The 19,578-nt window shown below is 27.2% G+C and overlaps 4 protein-coding genes across 9 annotated transcripts in view; 2 read left to right on the top strand and 2 right to left on the bottom strand.

Annotated features, from left to right (window-relative positions):
* Window positions 1-2,072, bottom strand: part of LOC106784614 (mRNA cap guanine-N7 methyltransferase) — a 2,450-nt gene extending 378 nt beyond the window's left edge. Inside the window, exons 1-7 of one of the 2 annotated variants that reach the window (XM_014744361.1) lie at window positions 1,790-2,072; window positions 1,514-1,712; window positions 1,158-1,414; window positions 831-1,012; window positions 501-523; window positions 311-401; window positions 29-234 (exon numbers count right to left, since the gene is read on the bottom strand). In XM_014744361.1, the coding sequence (XP_014599847.1) occupies window positions 29-234; window positions 311-401; window positions 501-523; window positions 831-1,012; window positions 1,158-1,414; window positions 1,514-1,712; window positions 1,790-1,870 (1,039 nt within the window). In that variant the 5' untranslated portion in view covers window positions 1,871-2,072. Of the gene's footprint in view, window positions 1-28; window positions 235-310; window positions 524-830; window positions 1,013-1,157; window positions 1,415-1,513; window positions 1,713-1,789 lie in introns of both variants that reach the window. The other variant, XM_014744360.1, reaches the window with a different exon arrangement.
* A 431-nt stretch (window positions 2,073-2,503) lies between these two features.
* LOC106784613 lies at window positions 2,504-9,346 on the top strand. 2 transcript variants are annotated; one of them, XM_014744358.1, is made up of 5 exons: window positions 2,504-2,876; window positions 3,212-3,395; window positions 3,631-3,824; window positions 5,923-6,132; window positions 6,225-9,346. In XM_014744358.1, exons 1-5 carry the CDS (start codon window positions 2,696-2,698, stop codon window positions 8,942-8,944), a joined length of 3,489 nt encoding a protein of 1,162 aa, XP_014599844.1. In that variant the 5' UTR covers window positions 2,504-2,695; the 3' UTR covers window positions 8,945-9,346. The 2 variants fall into 2 exon arrangements, with proteins under 2 accessions (XP_014599844.1, XP_014599845.1); XM_014744359.1 differs by lacking the exons at window positions 2,504-2,876; window positions 3,212-3,395; window positions 3,631-3,824 and adding an exon at window positions 4,029-4,103.
* A 445-nt stretch (window positions 9,347-9,791) lies between these two features.
* LOC106784543 (solute carrier family 2, facilitated glucose transporter member 10-like) lies at window positions 9,792-12,292 on the bottom strand. 2 transcript variants are annotated; one of them, XM_014744216.1, is made up of 6 exons: window positions 12,206-12,292; window positions 11,672-12,032; window positions 11,038-11,592; window positions 10,618-10,958; window positions 10,267-10,495; window positions 9,792-10,177 (listed from the first exon to the last, which is right to left on the bottom strand). In XM_014744216.1, the coding sequence occupies exons 1-6, from the start codon at window positions 12,278-12,280 to the stop codon at window positions 9,930-9,932; spliced, it is 1,809 nt and encodes a 602-aa protein (XP_014599702.1). In that variant the 5' UTR covers window positions 12,281-12,292; the 3' UTR covers window positions 9,792-9,929. The 2 variants fall into 2 exon arrangements, with proteins under 2 accessions (XP_014599702.1, XP_014599703.1); XM_014744217.1 differs by having other exon boundaries at window positions 12,184-12,280.
* Window positions 12,293-13,077: 785 nt separating this feature from the next.
* The window catches only part of LOC106784541 (FERM, RhoGEF and pleckstrin domain-containing protein 1-like), a 28,244-nt gene continuing 21,743 nt past the window's right edge, over window positions 13,078-19,578 (top strand). For 2 of the 3 annotated variants that reach the window (XM_014744214.1, XM_014744213.1), the window contains exons 1-10: window positions 13,078-13,185; window positions 13,950-14,225; window positions 15,249-15,353; window positions 15,434-15,656; window positions 15,814-15,937; window positions 16,037-16,124; window positions 16,196-16,351; window positions 16,457-16,617; window positions 16,758-16,832; window positions 18,503-18,645. In XM_014744214.1, the coding sequence (XP_014599700.1) occupies window positions 14,040-14,225; window positions 15,249-15,353; window positions 15,434-15,656; window positions 15,814-15,937; window positions 16,037-16,124; window positions 16,196-16,351; window positions 16,457-16,617; window positions 16,758-16,832; window positions 18,503-18,645 (1,261 nt within the window). In that variant the 5' untranslated portion in view covers window positions 13,078-13,185; window positions 13,950-14,039. The remainder of the gene's footprint in view (window positions 13,186-13,949; window positions 14,226-15,248; window positions 15,354-15,433; window positions 15,657-15,813; window positions 15,938-16,036; window positions 16,125-16,195; window positions 16,352-16,456; window positions 16,618-16,757; window positions 16,833-18,502; window positions 18,646-19,578) is intronic. The other variant, XM_014744215.1, reaches the window with a different exon arrangement.

Genomic DNA, 19,578 nt, shown 5'->3' with positions numbered 1-19,578 from the left:
TATATATATATATATTTCTTTAACTTACATGTGACTTCCCATTCTGATTGAGACAATGTGCCGATTTTACGGTGGCCTGGTTGATTTTGCATATGACTTATAGCATGTTGATAATCCTGCCAAGGTTTACCTAATAGTGGACTTTCATGATACGGAGGATAAGTTTCCATAGCTTGCATTTTACACAGCAAGGATTTGCCTTCGTTTTGCATGCGTTCATAATAAGTTTCAAATCTGTATATATAAGAATATATATTTAAATTAAACAAATAATTTTATGATTAGTTTTGTGTTTGTAATAATTTATTACCTTTCAAACATTACTAATTCGAGACCAAATTTAGAAGCTAATTTGCACAGCGTAGGGAGATGAACCAAAAATTCTGGGCAATTAACTACACCTTCAAGATGAAAATTATATTTAGCACCAAAAAGGGGTGGATTTGTCTTATCTTTACATAAAAATTCTACGCTATAAATATCATTTCCAAACTTGTTACCATCACACTTTTGCCATCTAGAACTTAAAATACAATTTTACAAATTAATTTGTGAATACACTATTTTAACCCTTTGACTACGAACAGTGCCTTCAGGCGTTTAGCCATAATCACTGCCTCTGAGCAAATAGTGACTTAATTCACAAAGAACGACTCGCGCATCATACTGTCTATGCTGCAGATCTCTGACTGTCATGCCAGCTGTTCAGAAGGCAATTTGTTTTTGAGCACTCCGCAGCAAAAGGGTTAAACACTGTGATTATAATTTATGGACAAAATATATTTATTTATTTAGAATTAGCAATTAAACAATGCTATATATGTACATACGCTAAGTCATAAGCATCTGGCATAGTTCCGATAAAATAACCTCCTGGCCTTAAACATTCACTTGCATTTCGGAGCATACATTCTGCTTGCGATAGTGACTCAAAGCTATAATGAAATGCAAATTGACAGCTCACAAGATCGAATTGTATAGTAACATCCTTGTATTTTTCTCTTAGGCGTACCTAAAACTCGCTTTTATAACCAATCCCATTGACAAAATTACAATATAGAACATCAAATGTTGGAAACATTAAAATTTTATTATATCATAAATACTTTTTTTTAAACGAAGTACGAGCAGTTTCCAAAATTGTAATAACTAAATACCTTTGTACAGTCGACGGCAATAAATTCAGCAGTAAAAATAGGTGCAAATCCTCTTACTTTGGAACTTTTGTTTAAAATATCACTATATCGATTTTTACATTGTTCAATAGATATTTCAGCTATATCGACACAGATTAAGTGACTAATCTCTTTTTTTTTCCATTTTAGAAGATCTCCACCTTTACCACAACACATATCAAGTACCTTCAAGGGGCTGTTACGATTTTTGTTCTGTTTTATTTTATTTATATATTCATCTGTGAAAAATAAAAATAAATATATATACATTAATAGAAAAGAAATTACATTTATATAAATTATAATCATATTAAAAAATTCAAAGAACAAATACTTGCCTATAAGCATACTTTTGATCCAATTATTGAAGTTTCTCATGTAAACAATGCGACTTTGATTCCTTTGAGAAAGAAGCGTTTCTTCAAGTGTATTGTAATGTTCAGCAACTAACATAGTATTATCTGTTTTCTCATTATTAGAAATGTTATGGCTATTTCTGCTGCTTCCAATAGACAAATCTGATGGATTGCTTGAATACTATACATGTAATATGTAATATTGAGGTTAATAGAACGTTTATTAATCAACTATTATTTATGTTCAAGAAAACTTACATATGATGCATCTTGTCCTGTATCAGTTTTTAATTTATTTTTTTCTAGCAAATTACTCTCCGTTTCCTCCATTCTGGACATTTGAGAACACAAAGTAGAGTAATATATATTATTAAAAGATATTGATATATAAAAAACGTTTATATAGTTTTTCAATAATATTATAATTATACTCAAAATGATATTAAACAGATCATGATTACATTCTAGAATGAAACGATAACAAATCTTTCGTTAATAATTACACAGATGCCAATACTTATAGTCAAAGTTCATTACTATTAAATAGATGGAAAAGTATAATGTTGATTTGAATACTATTATTGCGCATGCGCCATAATGATTTACGCTGATTGGTCAATATTTAAGCAACTGTATGAATTAGTTCGGAGAAATAATATATTAAAATTTATATATTTTTTTAAATTAAAAATAAACAATATTTATTTCTCAAATATACTATGACAAATAAGTTTGAATTGCTAATATATAAGTCCTTTATAAATATTATAATATACATTTCTGATTAACACCTTCATTTCTACCAACATTTTTTATATTTTTAGAGAAAGAAGTTTTTTATAACTATCTAAACTATAAATATTATATATATTCTAATTAAATTATTTAAATTAAATATTTTTAGTTATAAGATTTTTTTCATGTATCTATAAATAAAACAAAACTTTTAACAATGTTTTATTTTTGAGACTGTACTATAAAAAAAGATTACATTTTTTATAGCTTTTTTATGAACGTTATAAGATTTAAGCATAATAAAACAAAATATAAAATAAAATAAAAATCAAATCAGAGTGATTTATATATCAGATTTTTTTATTTAGTTAGATATCTCAAACTGATCAATCTTTATTCAGTTCTCGTTGGTAGAAACATGAATTGTGAATGGCCGCGAAAATGGCAGCGGCAGAGTTAAAACAGAAACATGTTTCATTTGCTGAAATTGCAAAAAATAATATATCACAAACAATTTCGCATAGAGAAATCGAATGCTATCAGTTTAAGATAAAAGATCTGTTATATTATATATGTTCTATTTTTTTTCTTTTTACGGATACTCTAACAGGTGAATAACGAAAGCGTTATAATGATGTTTCTTATGTTTGATTAATTATTTGTATTTATCTATTTATTTATTATATTATATTAAACAAATTTTTTAATCCCAGAATTATAGACAAATTTTATGGAAATTTTATTCTGATAGTTAACATTTTAATTGAATGCTTAATGTGATGAACAAAAGAAACTTTTAAATTTAGATAATTTATTCCATCAATGGTATTATAATGAAAAATATTTAATATTAATAATTAAATCATTATCTTAAAATAAATATATCTTGTCAGTAATTGTAATATTCAATAAGCTATATATTTGACAATATTATATTATATGCAGATAGCTTCGCATTTGTGCAATATCTTTTACAAGGATATACGTTATGGGGATGTTTATCAATTAGTTTTACAATTATACCAGCTGGTATCATTCAATTATTCAGTTTAAGATGGCAACAAAGTGATGGTTCTGTAAAATTAATTCATTGGATATCACATATTTTTTTCTTGGGAGTATTCCATAGGTGAATATAGTTTATACTTATATTATGAATTATATTATAATTTAAATTATATATTTTTTATACTTTTCACTACTGTTTATTATATTTATATTTTTAATTTTTAAAGCGTATTTAATTTTAGTTAGTACAAATTTTATTTTATTTGTTAATATATTAAATTCTGTATTATTCAAAGTATTTTTTAATTACATATATTTTTCTATTTATATTAGTAATGACTCTATTGTTTTTATAGGTATTTGATTCTATTATATACCGCTGTGTATTCGTTGAAAAATAAACAGTTTGTAAAGGATAAGAAGTCAGTATATAGAAAAGAAAGTGATATTTGTATGTTACAATTATTTGAATCTTTTATGGGAGCAGCACCACAACTTGTATTGCAGTTATACATTATTATTGTATTACATGATGCACCTATTTGGACAAGTAAGTTTTTTCAGTATAATTTATTTTTAACAAATATGAACTTATATTCTTAAAATAAATCTATAGAATAAGAAAATAATTTAAAATCTTTTTCATAAATTTTATATATTTTCCAAAGGAGTAATTTTGGTATATTTTCTAAATATTTTTTCAATAATCTACTAGTGGTACGACCATATGGATTAATATTTGTGAAATCACTTTTTTTGTATAAATAGTATTTTAATCCAGTCTCTTGCATGAAAAATCGATGATCTTCTTGAAATGTTTCAAATTTGAGTATGTAATCATAATGAATCGTGCATGGTTTGCAAGTATCATAATATGGAGCCCAATGTTCATCAAAATACTTTTCATTTGCAATAAACTCTAAAAATTCTTCAAATGTAGGTTCTAGTTTTGCTCTAGTTGAATTTTTGTGCCTACGGTATTTATGTGTAATATGCCGTCCAAATCGTTTATAATAATATTCTCTTCCATTTCTTTGTTCTAACTTATCTCTATATGCAGACAAGAGTCGCTCAAAAGGATGTCGCACAATTAAGAATTTTTTCGTACTTTGTAATTTCTGTAATATAAAAGTTTCTCAATTGTGTAATTCAGTAAAATATTATCAACAGATTACTTAACAAAATTCATATTACCTTAAGTGTTTTATTTATATTTAAATCACAAGGAAATGCTTGTTTAACAATATTATTCATTTGAATTGTATTTTGGTTAATTAAATTCATGGTTGTATCTGTTAAGATACCTGCAAGTATTGCAAAATTCTTCATCCAAGTTGAACTCCCCACCTTATATATAGGACACCATGATATACCATGTTTTCTGACGATCATATGTAAAATATTGAATAATAAGTTTATTCATATCAAACATTAAAATATATTAATAACATGCTATGTATTAATACTTACGTATCAATAATCATATTAGGAAAGTTTTTATTTAGCTGTAACTCTTCATTGGTATAATTTTTACACGTGTTTTGTATTTTTTGTTTCCTTATATTCAATTCTATTCTCTTAATAGTCATTTCTGCAGATGATAAAACTATATCTGAATTACTAACAATAATTTTTTCAAGTTTTTGATTATATTGTTTTATATATTGCTGTATATCTTTTACAATTTTGCATGCCTCTAGTGTATTATTTTCTTCATTGAAATTATGCCATGTTTTTTTCCAAGTTATTAATAAAGTAAATAATATAATAACAATTATAATTAACTGCAATATAATGTTTTTCTATAAAACGTGAAATACAACTATTTGTGTTAATTACGAATTACGTTAATAATTCGACATTAGTTTCTTTAGTTTATTTCTTTAAAAACTAATGACTATAAATAATATTACCTGCAATAATATTATTTTATTTTTTATGTAAAAACATAAAAACTTAATAACTCCTGACCGTAAGTTTCTATTATCTGTGTAATTGACCATATTAAGTTCTTATGTATCGAAATCTTTATTGAATATTTATTATGAAATTAGTATATTTTCACAGTTAAAATGTAACACAGATGCAAACACATATTTGTTTTATGCTACGCTGTATGAATAATTTTATAATTAAAAATAAAAATAAAAAATAAATAATATCGATATGATATTTTAGCTTGATATAATATTTAAATTATTCATTTTTTAAGAACTATGAAGGACAGTAATATTGATATGTTAAGCCAAGCTTAAAAAGTAATAGCTAACTAACTGAACTAATATGTTTGGGTCTTCCTTCTTTATTTCCTTTGTCCCGCCCCCAAAGATAACATACTTGAATGAATATATCTCTGAAAATTTGCTATCTATTCTTTTATAATGTTCTCAGCTATATTCATATAAAATCTATGCATGGAACGCTTACTTTTCAGTTTTAAAAATACTTTAGACTCCTACCACTGTGATCATTTAAATAGGCTAAAAATAAGATACTACAGAAGCTATAACAGAACAAAATATGTAATCATTATATATATATATATCCTTCGGTCAACCATGAATTTTTTATTGTTTTTAAATATTTCATTATGTGTTACTTTTATATTACAATTGCATTTATAATGAGTTTAAATATTATTTATATAGGTATGTCAACTATGGCTTCTCTTTGTTCTTTAATTTGGGCTATAGGAACATATATAAAAGCCATGCATAAAATTAATCCCAATCACAATAATGAATCTTGGATATCACTGATGCTTCAATATCTTTGGAGGGGTGGAATGTTAACATCAAGGCTAACTGTGTTAGTATTAATAGCAATTTGTTTGAGAAAATGGTTTTCCTTATTTCTTGGTGAGTTTGTTTATATTAATTTAATATTTATTACTAAATTCATATCATCAAATTTATATTTTCAAGAAGTAATTAATATCTCTTTCTTCTAGGCTTGCATTGGTTATCTATGACTGTTTGGGTAATTCTTCAAAACACAGATTTTTGTTCTACTATTTGGGAAGAACGTATTTATAATTGTATCATAGGACTTATTTATTGTTTTGACTTTTTTAATTTATGCGAAGGAAAGTCTCGTTATAAGGTTTTTGCATTTTATTTTATTATAGTGATCGAAAATTTATCTTCTTTGGTGATTTATATGTTAAATTTTAAACAAACAATAACAATTGATATATTTATATTAATGATATTTTTTATTGTGGGAGGTATGCTAATTGGTCTTATAAGTATGTTATTATACTATACTAAATTTCATCCAACAAGAAATTTAAATTTAGATAAAGTTAGTAGTGAAAATTCAAATGTTATTGCTACTAATAGTATAGATACTTCTCGATCTTTTAAGCAATATTATTGTGGTTCATTACCACAATCTTCCAATGTATCTACAAGATCCATTTCTGAGGAAGTAACAGCTGACAAGCAATTTTTGTTAACAAATATTGTTCAGAATACTGATTGTTTAGAGGAAGGTATTGTTAATGAAGCTTATAAAATAGAAAATGAAATAAAAACCACTGAGCACGTGGTTTCTAAATGTGAAAAATCACCTGATTCTTCATTAAAAGATAGGGAAACCTTATCGCTTCACGATAAAGATATATTAACTATTAATTCATGTCTTAAATGCAATAGAATAGTTCGTAATAATTGTAAAGATACATCTAATGTTGTCTGTAAATGCATTGAGAATATTACTCTTTTAGAAAATAATCTTTCTACAATTCATCATAGAAAACGGAGAGGTATTTGTTTACCCATTACGGAAGATTTAGATAAGGAAAAAAATTTCGCCGTGATAAATTCTGATGTACATATTTCATCACAAAAACGTAGGGATATATTTTCTTCAACTCAACATACACTTGCAATTCATACAGATACAAAAAGATTGAAATCTGATTTCAATCATTGTGAAATTCCTGTTGTAAACTCCGACATAGATTTAAAATCTAACATATCTTTAGACAGTAAAAAGTTTTGTTCCTTAGAAGAAACACTTAGAGATATTAGTGGTGTTCTGAATACTATAAGAAATGAAGAAGAATTACAAATTGCAACAATTTCTCATAGCGATAAAGATTCGGATACAACTAAATTATCTAAAGATTTGCAACAGAAAGATGAGACAATGAGTTGTGTTACGTCGATTCATGATTATGAAAATGTATGTCCCTTAGGAGTTGCAAGACCACCGTGGTGTATACGTAGTTGGAAAGGTTATACCGATATAGAAACTTATCTCCATGATGATAGTGTTGTTAGAGACAGACGTAGAGATACTTTAACAAGTACAACTACCGGAACAACATATAGTTCAGATTTTTCGGATGGAACGTGTACAAGTTCTTTGATAAGGAGAATTTTAAAGCAAAATGATTATTTAGATACTTTAACTTATGATTTAGTCGATTCAAATGAACTTAAAATAAAATGTAATAATGATTTATATACATCATCCAACACAGAGGAGCAAAATGCCACATTATATGCCGCAAAACCAATAGTTATAGACGATACAGGCGGAATGTTTTCATTGGATACTATAGTTGAAGAACATGATGACGATGACGATGATGACATTTTTTCTGTAACTACAAAATCTATAAAACCAACTTGTACATCAGTGAGTTCCCTTGTTAGTACCATAGATCAAATTAGGACATCTGCAGCAGAAAATTCACCTAGGCATATTTATCACAGAACAGAATCACATTGGGGTGATATGACACAAAAAGATTTATCATGTACAAATATGTTGTTTTCAGATAAGTTTCATGATAATAATGTAGATGATATAAGTTTTGCAAAATCACTCGAAAAATCTCCAGATAAAATTGCAAAAAAATGTGAATTAAATACAATTAGAGAATTGGTAAAGTCGTGTACGATAGAATCAATTAAAAAAACTCCCTTAATTGATGCTATATTGTCTGACTCCCCAATTTTAGGAAATAAAGACAAAATTCAAAAACACCTTAATGGAACAGCTAGTTCTCATGTATTTAATTCAAATGAACATGATTTGTATATTGAAATGAACTCTTTAGTGCCTGTAGTTAACATAAAAGATACACGAATTGACATAATAGATGATAAACCATGTGATTTGAAAACTATTGCTAAAAATAGAAATTTTAACGTATCAACGCCTATATCAGACAAATCTGTAAAAGAATCATCAACATCTGTGTGTTCTAATAACGATATTATCAGTGATAAACATTGTAACAAACATGAAAAAACGATTAATTATACAAAAAAGAAATTGTCATTATTAAAAGAAAAATTTGAACCTAAATCACAGCAATTTGTATATATGGTAACACCAAATAATGGAATAACAGTAGAACACATGAACTTCTCAAAAAATTCAGAGACATTAACTACAAATGTTTCCATTGTTTTAAAAAAAACAACAGGTTTATCTTTTACTCATGATAAAGAAAATTTAGCTCCAATTGCTACTGTAAAAGATAATAATACTAATAAATATAGTAATGTATACATAAAAGAAAGCAATAACATTTATGAAAATAAAGAAACTTTATATAATGTACAACTTAATATGAAAGATAAGGGACATGTATTTTTAGAAGAAGTTTTGAAAAGAAAAAAATCTTTTATACAGAATATAAAAAACTTGTAAAAATGATTTCATATTATCTTTTATTTTAATTCATAAAAATCATTTGTAGTCCATTTCAACCTACTGTAAAGATACTACAAGTTTTATTAAAAAAACATATAAAATTTCAATTTTAATAATATATAGGCATTAGTGGTTGTTAATAACATTAACACTGCTATTATATTTTAAATATTTTATTTGTTATTTCTTCCACGTGTAAACATGGACTATTAAATTTATAACGCATACTTTGACTCTAGCATATGTATAGAATAATACTATTTTTATATTCTATTTTTTTAATTTTTATACTATTGTTACACACACACACCCGCGCGCGCGCATACGCAGATGTATACGCACACGCATACATACACAGTAAATATAGTTACTATACGATTATATATATTACATATATGTATATATAATACTCTAATATTTTTGTTTTATAGAAAATGCATTGTATATAATAAAAGTCTTATATGTTCAATTATAATATTTACTATTAGCAAAATTATTTGAATGAATAAAATAGAACAAAATATTTTCTAAATATATTAAGATTATTTATCTATTTTCTGTCATAATACTTATAAGCATTTTGTTATTAAGAATTATTACTGACAAAATGAGTTACATAGGTACACTTAAAGAATTCATTTGTGGAAATCCTCCGAATTTATTTGAATCATAATCGAATAATAACATTTGCAGCATTTGTTTGTTTTATTTTTAATTTATTTAATACTGTAACAGTATTTCACATGAAATACGATTTTCGAACAATATACAATACTAAACTATAATAAATATATATTATTCTTTACGTTTTAATAAAATCTACTATTAAATAAAATAGTATATGTTTAAGAAATGTGAATTTATATACATATTCATAATATTGTGTATATAACAAAATTTAATTATCTGATACGTTTAACTGACTAGATTATACATAAAAGATTAAGAAAATTTTAAATTACCACACGTTTTTAAGCAGTTTTTAAATTAAAATACTTTGTTTTTTACTTGTAGTATTTTCATACCTTTTGATCCATTTGATGTGACGAATAAGTGGTAAACTATATATATTTTTACATAATCGCGTAATTATGGAAATTTTATTGAGTTCTTGAGCTATTTGATGTAAAGACTTTCCTGTTGTTTCAGGAATAAACAGGAATATATAAAATATAGTGATTAGGCACATAAAGCTATAAAACAAATAAGAACCAGCCAAAGTCATTGATTCTGTAAAGTAAAATAATGGTAATATTAATTTGTTTGTATCAGTATTGATTACAATATCTGAAGTGTATATAAAAATATGTAAAACTTACTTGTAATTTTATTTAGAGTTTCAATAGTTAAGATGTGAGTTGTCCACATAACAGTTGTTGCAAAACTGACACATTTACCACGTATTGATACAGGAAAAAGTTCACTTAGATTCAATAAAGGAACTGGGCCAAGCCCTAAAGTATATGCTGCTTCATATACAAGTAAAGTTGTTACTGCTAAGATACGCAAGCCATTTGTGAGACCTTCTGGGAAGACAGCACCTTGATTCTGTAATTTATACAGTCTAATTATTATAATATAGGATAACAGTAAGTTTTTATAGTATAATATTCTTTTTTTACTTTAATGCATAATAAATTATAGATTATAAGCAATAATTGTTTAGTTACTTCACAAGATGCTTTTAGTTGTGTCCAAGTTTCAGGAGTTGATTCAATTACAGCTAAAGGTGTAGGCAATAAAGGAAATGGTGTTGGAGATCCAATTGGTAAAATACTCTGTATTTTTTCTTCAGCAACAAGTTTGCAATATGTATCTTCAGTATCTAAATTGTTATTACCTCTATCTATTGTTGCAAGTAAAGATAATAATGATACAGTTGTCATACATATTGTAGCTGATGTTATTAGAGCTGTGCGACGTCCACATTTTTCTACTATTACTAATGAACAAATCGTACTGAAAATTTTGACAATTCCCAAACATATTAAGGCAGTAACTTCTGCCGCATCTAAAATTTTGCAAAATGATGTATAAATGAACAAATTTAACTGAAATGTAAGAAATGAATATCTTTATCTAAGACTCACTTGAACGGATTCCTAAAAGAACAAACAATCTTGGTGCATAATATAAAACTTGTTCTCTACCAGTTCCTTGTTGTAAAATCATCATGAAAATCATGATTGATAGCATTTCAAAAATTGTATGTTTTGCATTTTTAGATGTTGTTTTAGATATAACATTCTTTGTTTTTTTTAACAATAAAAATGGTGGAGATTTCTGAAGAAACAGAACAGTAGTAATGCAAGCTATTAACGCAGAGACAATAGTTATGCTTAGAGAGAACCGCCATTGATGATCTAAAGTTATGAAAATAGTAGCAATAATAGTTATTAAAAATCCTACAGCTGCACCTAATTGATACAATATAATGTTAAATCCTCGTTTATTTGTCTCTGATACTTCTGCCATATATATGCAATGAGATACTGTAGATACTGTACTAGAGTAGCCACAAATGATTCGAGAAATTAATAGCAAAACATAATGATTGACTAGTGCAGATAAAATGGTACCAAATATTAAAAACATCAGCATTAATATCATTATCCGACGTCTGCCAAAAGAATCTATTATCATGCCTATAAATAAATAATAAATAAGACTAATAATAAAATATATAATACAATTTACTATATATAATGCAAATATTATATTTACCACCAGTTAATCCTCCAAATAAAACACCTATAAACCAAATACCAATAAGAAGATTTATTTCACAGCAATCTAACTCAAATTCACTTTTGATAAAAGGTGCCATTGATTTTATTATAGATATATCGCAACCAAAAGCTATACCCGCTAAGAGTGACACCATTGAAATTAGAATATTTTGATTCTTTGGCGTTATATTTTGCAATGGTGTTAAATTATCATTTTGTTTAGGAATTTGTTTTTTGATATTTCTTTCAAGAATACATTGATAATCTTCATTTACTGGCTTATTTACTATTGATTCAATATTGTTATTTCCATGATTCAATAGTATAGTAGTATCCTCTTCATCTGACATTTTTGGCTAAAATAATGAATATAATGAATATGATGAATAATAAACTAATATAAGTTATTTATAACAAGAATTTTTTAATATTAATATTTTGTATTATTGTTACATGACATATGTTTTAAGAAATTTTATTATTGATCTGTTGTAGAAAACAACTAACCGTCAAGTTAGTTGATATTTACTTGCATTTTAAAACAGATACACATTCCAGAAATACTACATTCATATAGATAAGAGTCTTTAGCCGTCGACGCCATCTGGTGATCAAACTACGTAAGAATTTTGAAAAATATTAAAATGATCAGACAGCCACAGAAGAAATTATATATTATGATATAATTTTTAACAAAAGGGAATATAATTTTTAGAAGTAAAAATAATAATGATAACACTGTGAAAAATTTCTAAAACAGTTATGATATTTAATAGGAGACAGTGTATTGTAACAGATTGTAATGTATATATATATAATATATCGAAGATCTCTATGTATGTAATAATTACATGTCATTACAGAATAAGTTATTCAATATTATTCCCATTTCTTAAATTCGTGTGAACATATATGAATCCGTTGGAAGTTGTCTATATCCTCTCGTTGATGTCACTAGTATCTACTTCCGTTGCGTAATCGTTTTACCCCTCGTTATAGTGATACCGCCACCGCCCTGCGCTGCTCTTTGTGACGCATAGTCGCGCCCGGTGGACGCGCCCTCGGTAATCGCTAGAAATGCGTTTTGCTCAAGAACGTTATTGTGTGTATATCCACGGTAATGACGATGAGGCGTTAATGAAAAACTTAAGCGGTGCTCGAATTGAGAGCCACTGCTTTTCTTCATGCACAATTGGTATACACTTAAACAAAAAAGATAGAAGTGCAAGGCGTAGATGTGTGATATGTGGTTAAATTCAAAGATTTTCTCGGCTTACAGTCGAGCGCGCTCGAATAATAATATTCATTGCGCAGAAAAGTCCGACTATTATAGTACGATTATTTATACATTGGTGAATCTTTGTCAAACGTCGTCGCCATATCCATCCCGAAGACGATCTCAGCGCAAGAGTGCCGGTGGGCACTTGGTAGTCAGTGATCAATGAACTCTACTTGCACTGTATTTTGGCTAATACAGTCAGTGTACATATCTAAAGGATCGACGATAACGTATGTACTAGCAAGCACATATTAATGCCATTAATCTATATTATAAATATGTGGAACCTCTTAAAGATTCTAGCCGATTGCCGCCCCGCCTTCCCAGAAGCGGTATTTCGTTCTTATGAAATTTTTTCCGACGCGCATATTCACGCCGATAACCTTTCTTCATTGGATTTTTTTTACTAACTGTACAACCAATAGCGTTACTTTCTATCCTGACTATACACACATATTCTCTATATAATATGGATTCGTATTTACATGACCCTACTCTTCGGATTACATCGTTAGTTAAACGAATGCCTTTCTATCCTTGTTGATCTTCGTCAATTTATTTTATCTTTTTATTCAGAATAATTAACTACTCGCATGTCCTAAATAACGATAATTGTCGTTCGTATAGATATTTAACGGGGAAAAAATATTTAAAAAGAGGATATACATGTACATATATATGTATATTTTCTTTCAATCCGTTACTTCGTTATTATGTAAATATTTAATTCGATAATCGAAATCCCACATATATACCTTTAAAAGTACTTAAATATTGCTCTTCAATATTCTTTTTTGTAAATTTGCAAATTTATGAGCTTCCAAATTCTATTAAATAAATAATTATTTAGCTAACTATTTAGTTTATAATGGCATGTAAGTCTCATTTTTAAGGAATTAAACATTATCAGGAATTCCTATTGACATTTGCTACATCGTGCCATATGATAATTAATAAATTTCATTTTCCATTAAATGAAATTATTTATTTGCAGATGACTACTTAATACTAAATAGTTGTGTAAGGCTTTTTGAAAGAAGCAAATGTTAAATATTGCTATAAATAATAGCATAAATGAGTGAAAATGAATGATATAGACAGCATGAGTATGAAGGGCAGTGGAGGTTCTAAAATGCCTCATAGTCATTCAACTCCAGCTGGTGTTGATGGAGGTAGTCGAACACCACCAACAACACCCAGGAAGGCAGGGAAGATGCTTGCAGTTCGTGTACAAATGTTGGATGATACTATTACAATGTTTCAAGTACAGGTAATAATTAAAAATATTTGTTTGCTTGCTTTATAATGAAATTTGCAAATAATATGTAACAAATGAGAAGATAATAAAAATACAACAAGTAAATATTTTCATTGAATGCTATAGAAAAGAATAAATTTAATTTCTTATTTTTAAATATATATTCAAATTTCAATTTAACATTACACTTTGTGAGCATTCCTGCCAAAGTATAGTATCCTTCGAACGAATCAGAGTATCGTTTTAATTCCTTGATAGAAGATAATTGAAGTGCTCTTTCAATAGGAAGTTTAATAAACATAAACGGTTGTGTAATAGAAGGTGTAATTGGATATAAAGGTAATAAAAACTTGATTGGTGTGAAAATTAGATTTACTATTATAATAGTTTAACTATAAAATCAAAAGATTTATATATTTTATTCTGAAAAATACTTCTTTTAATTTTGTTGTATTACTAAACTTGCTGTGCTTGGATATTACAAGTAATTAGTAATCTTTTAAAAGTCATTTACTTTTTAATTTTAATATAAGAAGCAATCATTTTTTAAATGTTATTATGTATGTACATGTTTTATATATTTCTTGAATAAAAGATAAACAATTTTAAATAAATGTTATTGATTTTGAAAAATACCATTATTTTATTAAAAATATTGTAAATTATTTTTTATGAATTCACTTGTTATTAGTATAATAAACCACTTTATTAAACTTTAGTAATAGTATTTTTATATATTTTCTTCATATTGTATATTAGTTACATCGTGTACTGTATGCATACATAATATTTCCACAAGAATGAACTATTGGAGCACATAAAATGTATCGGTAAATACATATATATCAAGCACACACACAAGCTCATGGATAAAAGGAATATGTATCAATTTATTGATTCTTTATATAATTTGCAATGTATAATATATTAAGATAATTTTATTTTTATGTAAATTTCCATTAATATCTAATAATTTTGTATTTATACTTGTAATAATATGTTGTTATATTTATACATGTATTTTATTTATTTCAGGCAAAAGCATTAGGTAGAGTATTGTTTGATCAAGTTTGCAAACAGTTACATCTTTTAGAAGCTGATTATTTTGGTCTTGAGTATCAAGAACTTAATGGGACAAAAGTTAGTTATACAGTTATAAGTTAATATAGTTTATTTCATGTAATTAATTTAAATTATTTATGTACAATTTTTTTTTACAGTATTGGTTAGATTTAGAAAAACCAGTCTGTAGACAAGTGGGATTATCATTGGTTGATCCTCTTCTTAGATTTTGCGTTAAATTTTATACACCAGATCCTGCACAACTTGAAGAGGAGTTTACAAGATATTTATTCTGTTTACAAATCAAACGAGATTTGACTTTAGGTTTATTACAATGCAATGATAATACAGCAGCTTTGATGGCCAGCTATATTGTACAAGGTACGTAATGCTAAAGCATATCATTGTTCATAAATAATAATCTATTTTTAATACATCAGTAAATAATGTAATTCATATAATATAATAATATCACAAGAATAAATATTAATTAGATTATTTATCAAATAATTATAAAAAAATATTTTTTTTATTTCAGCTGAGTGTGGTGATTATGTTATAGAGGATTATCCAGATCACACTTATTTATCAACATACAAGTTTGTGCCTCATCAAGATCAAGAATTAGAGCGACGTATCATGGAAAATCATAAAAGACATGCGTAAGTGATATGAATATTTTTTTGAATTTGTTAATTCTAACATACTTCTAAATAAGTAAAAATGTAATTAATTGATAAAAAATAAATTAATCTTTACAGTGGACAATCTCCTGCAGAGGCTGACCTTAATCTTTTAGAAACAGCACGACGCTGTGAACTTTATGGAATGAAAATGCATCCAGCTAAAGTGAGAACATTTAACGTTTTTACTATAGTTTATTTGCAATGATAATAAGTACTGTATGATATTTTCATCAGGATCACGAAAGAGTATCGTTGAATTTGGCAGTAGCTCACATGGGGATAGTAGTTTTCCAAAATTATACCAAGATAAATACATTTAGTTGGGCTAAGATCAGAAAAATTAGTTTTAAACGGAAACGATTTTTGATTAAACTACATCCTGAAGGCTACGTAAGTATATCTTATTTCTTTGAAGCTTTATTCTTAAATAGTTATTTTTCTATAAAACTAATTTAATACAGTATTCTTGTTATATAATATTTTCTATCGTTTTAGGGATATTATAAGGATACGGTCGAATTCTTTTTCGAGGGTCGTAATGAATGTAAGAACTTCTGGAAAAAATGTGTAGAAAATCATGGCTTTTTCCGTTGTTCTGTAGTCAAACATGTCGTACGACAAAAAACAAGAGTTCTTAGTCGAGGATCATCCTTCAGGTACAGTTAAATGTGCTGTATTATAATATTTAATTTAATGAAACAAGTAAAATAATATAAAAATTATTATATAGCAAGGTATTTACACAAATTTGAAGTTGACTATTAAATATTTTAAATGAATATCTTTATGTTATCAGATATAGTGGAAAGACACAAAAGCAAATAGTTGAATTTGTCCGTGATAATTATGTGAAGAGACAGACATTCCAAAGGTAAGTTTTATTGATGCTTTAGTAAGTTAGCTAATTTAAAAGAAAACATTGAAAATTCAAGTAATTCGTAGCTAGTGCTGCATGCAGTTGTATATTGTTTTCCTAATGTTAGTTTGTAATCTTAAGATTTTTATTAATCAACGCACCAATCTTGTGAATAAGATAGGAGGTGGCACGGTCTTGCTTTTACCGGGATATTAATTGGTATATATACCTAATTATTCCATTTTCTGTAGAATAAATGATCTACTGTATTCCTTTTTTACATTTACGTTTGTCAGTGTTGCCTGCTTGGCAGGGTGGCGGGGAGTCAGGCTCACCATCAGGCACGATTGAACCCGAATGATCAGTGTACCCTTTCTCAATAGTGTGATTACTAATTTATCATTGTAACCTAAAAATATATACTGCAAAGTATTACATTTCACTGTCCTGGCGGTTTTAACCAGCATTATACTCGTCCATAGCAGTAGTCTATTCTACAACAAAAAATAGTCTGCTATTTTAATGACACTTTCTCCTTGTATATACAACCGGCGAGTGTTAACATACCGTGCGATATCGATGCACGGTTAAGAAACGCCGCTAGTATTAGCAGAAGAAATTGTAACTTCATAATTAGTTTAATATCATAATCATCATATATCAATATCAAATTAAACGGAAATTATTTTCTTATTTACCATATAATGAACATGTCTATTATTTATATAATAAGGTATAATACTTGTTAATAGTAAAGTTATATTGAATGAGCTATAAACTGAATGAGTTAAAAGTTCAATAATTCTTATGTAATATTTTAAAGTTTCAATAGTTTTCTTTTGAAAAACAGTATATAGATTGTCGATCGTTATAGCTTAATATTCATTTAACATTTAAATTAAGTATTATACTTCAAGATATAAAAATATAGTATAGAAGGGTTTGCATTGCGTTGAAAGATCATATTTATATGAATTTAAACTGTGATGGTATGAGCACTTACGTCTGAACATTTAGACTCTCTGTCAAAAGAAGCAAAAATTTATTCCAAAATAAATAGCATGTACTTATGCATCTTATGTATTACTTATTTCTTTTATATTGTTAGTTTTTATAACGAAAATATGCAGGAAATTAAATCTGCCGACTTTAAAGAATTATACTTTTGAGGTATATATATAAATATCTATCCATATTCGATTCTTTTATGTGTTACATAATTATACATGTAAGAAACCACTCCACGATGAAACGCTTTACTGACATATTATAATTAAATAATAGCTTAACATTTTATTAAAAAAGGGTCAGTTATTTCTGAATTGTTATTATTATATTAACTTATTCAGTTCTATTATTTCATTCAACCGTAACATAATTCATCTATTCTATATGATTTGTTAATCATATACGAAATAGAAATTATAATGGCGACATTGACCGTGTATCATATCAAACACGCGTTGGAGCAGTAATTCTTTTTTCAATTAATGATTAGACTATTTATATTTCAGCACTGACATTTAGAGCAGATTTATATTAAAATATATTTTTTCTCTCTTCAAGAAAGACAATGTTTTGTATTAGCCTATTGCATTAGTAAGAGAAAAGAACAGATAAATTGAGCAGGCTTGGCATTTCGTAGCCTAAGTCTGATGCTGAACTTGACTCTCTCTTGCTCGCAGGTCCAATTCGTTCCGGCAGACTAGCGGTGGTAGGGCATTGCAGGGCTCGGAGGGGGGAGGCTATCGTGGGGCCACTCCGAGCAGCTCACTTATGGGCAGCTCCAGCATCTCTGCCCACCCCCTCCTGCCCCTCGGCGATCCTGGTATGTACCATGACCGATACCAACCTCCAGAACAGCTTTCTTTCTATTTCTGTGCCTTTTTTTAGTCTTCTTTATCTCCTTCCTCAAATTTTTGTTATATTTATTTCGCAGTATTGTATTCGAAGTATTGTAACGGTAGAGTAGATTAGCGTATTATATATAGGAAGCTTTTCGAAACTATACACAAAAACGAAAAAAATTGTATTAGAATTATTTTAATTATTTATTATGATGCATTATTAATTTTCGAAATGATATATGAAATTATGAAACTATATCTATTTACCTACATAGTTTCGGTTTTGTTATACACGATTTACACTATGTTCATATATATATCATATATATATATATATATACTGTTATTTTGTGAAATTCGTTAATTCATGAAATGACTAACTAAATCTTGAAATAACTACACTGACTTGTTTAAATATGAAACTAGACATAATTACATACTTCAACTAGATAATATATGAATTTACAAGAGGCGAATGTTAAGGTATGAAATTGAAATTAGATCCGTAGATTAGATCCAATAGAAGAGCACGACTAATAAAACCTTGGTTTTAAAAGTACAGGTAGAAACAAGAACGGATAATTATGAGCATTGTTGTAGAAAGAAAAGCAGATTTTAAAGATTGATCAAATTTCAATCTCATATTTTAACTATTCGCCTTTTGTGAATTCATATATAATCTTGTTATTTCCTAAAACTACTAATTTTAGTGTATAATAAAATTCTTTTTATATGCTTTTCTAAAAACGTCTAATTATTTCGGGTAAAGTCTAGGATTTCCGCGACTAAACTGAATTATACAATTTAACGCTAATATATATGTTATATATTGATAGAATTTACATTATCATAGTGCACTCTTGTTTATGAGAGATTAATGTTGTATGTATGTTATATATATGTATATTACTAAT

Source organism: Polistes canadensis, unplaced genomic scaffold (genome assembly GCF_001313835.1).
Source record: "Polistes canadensis isolate GaletaPanama2010 unplaced genomic scaffold, ASM131383v1 scaffold_37, whole genome shotgun sequence".
NCBI classification, from domain to species: domain Eukaryota; kingdom Metazoa; phylum Arthropoda; class Insecta; order Hymenoptera; family Vespidae; genus Polistes; species Polistes canadensis.
The sequence above is the reverse complement of the archived record's forward strand: the minus strand, read 5'-3'. Positions and strand labels throughout refer to the sequence as shown.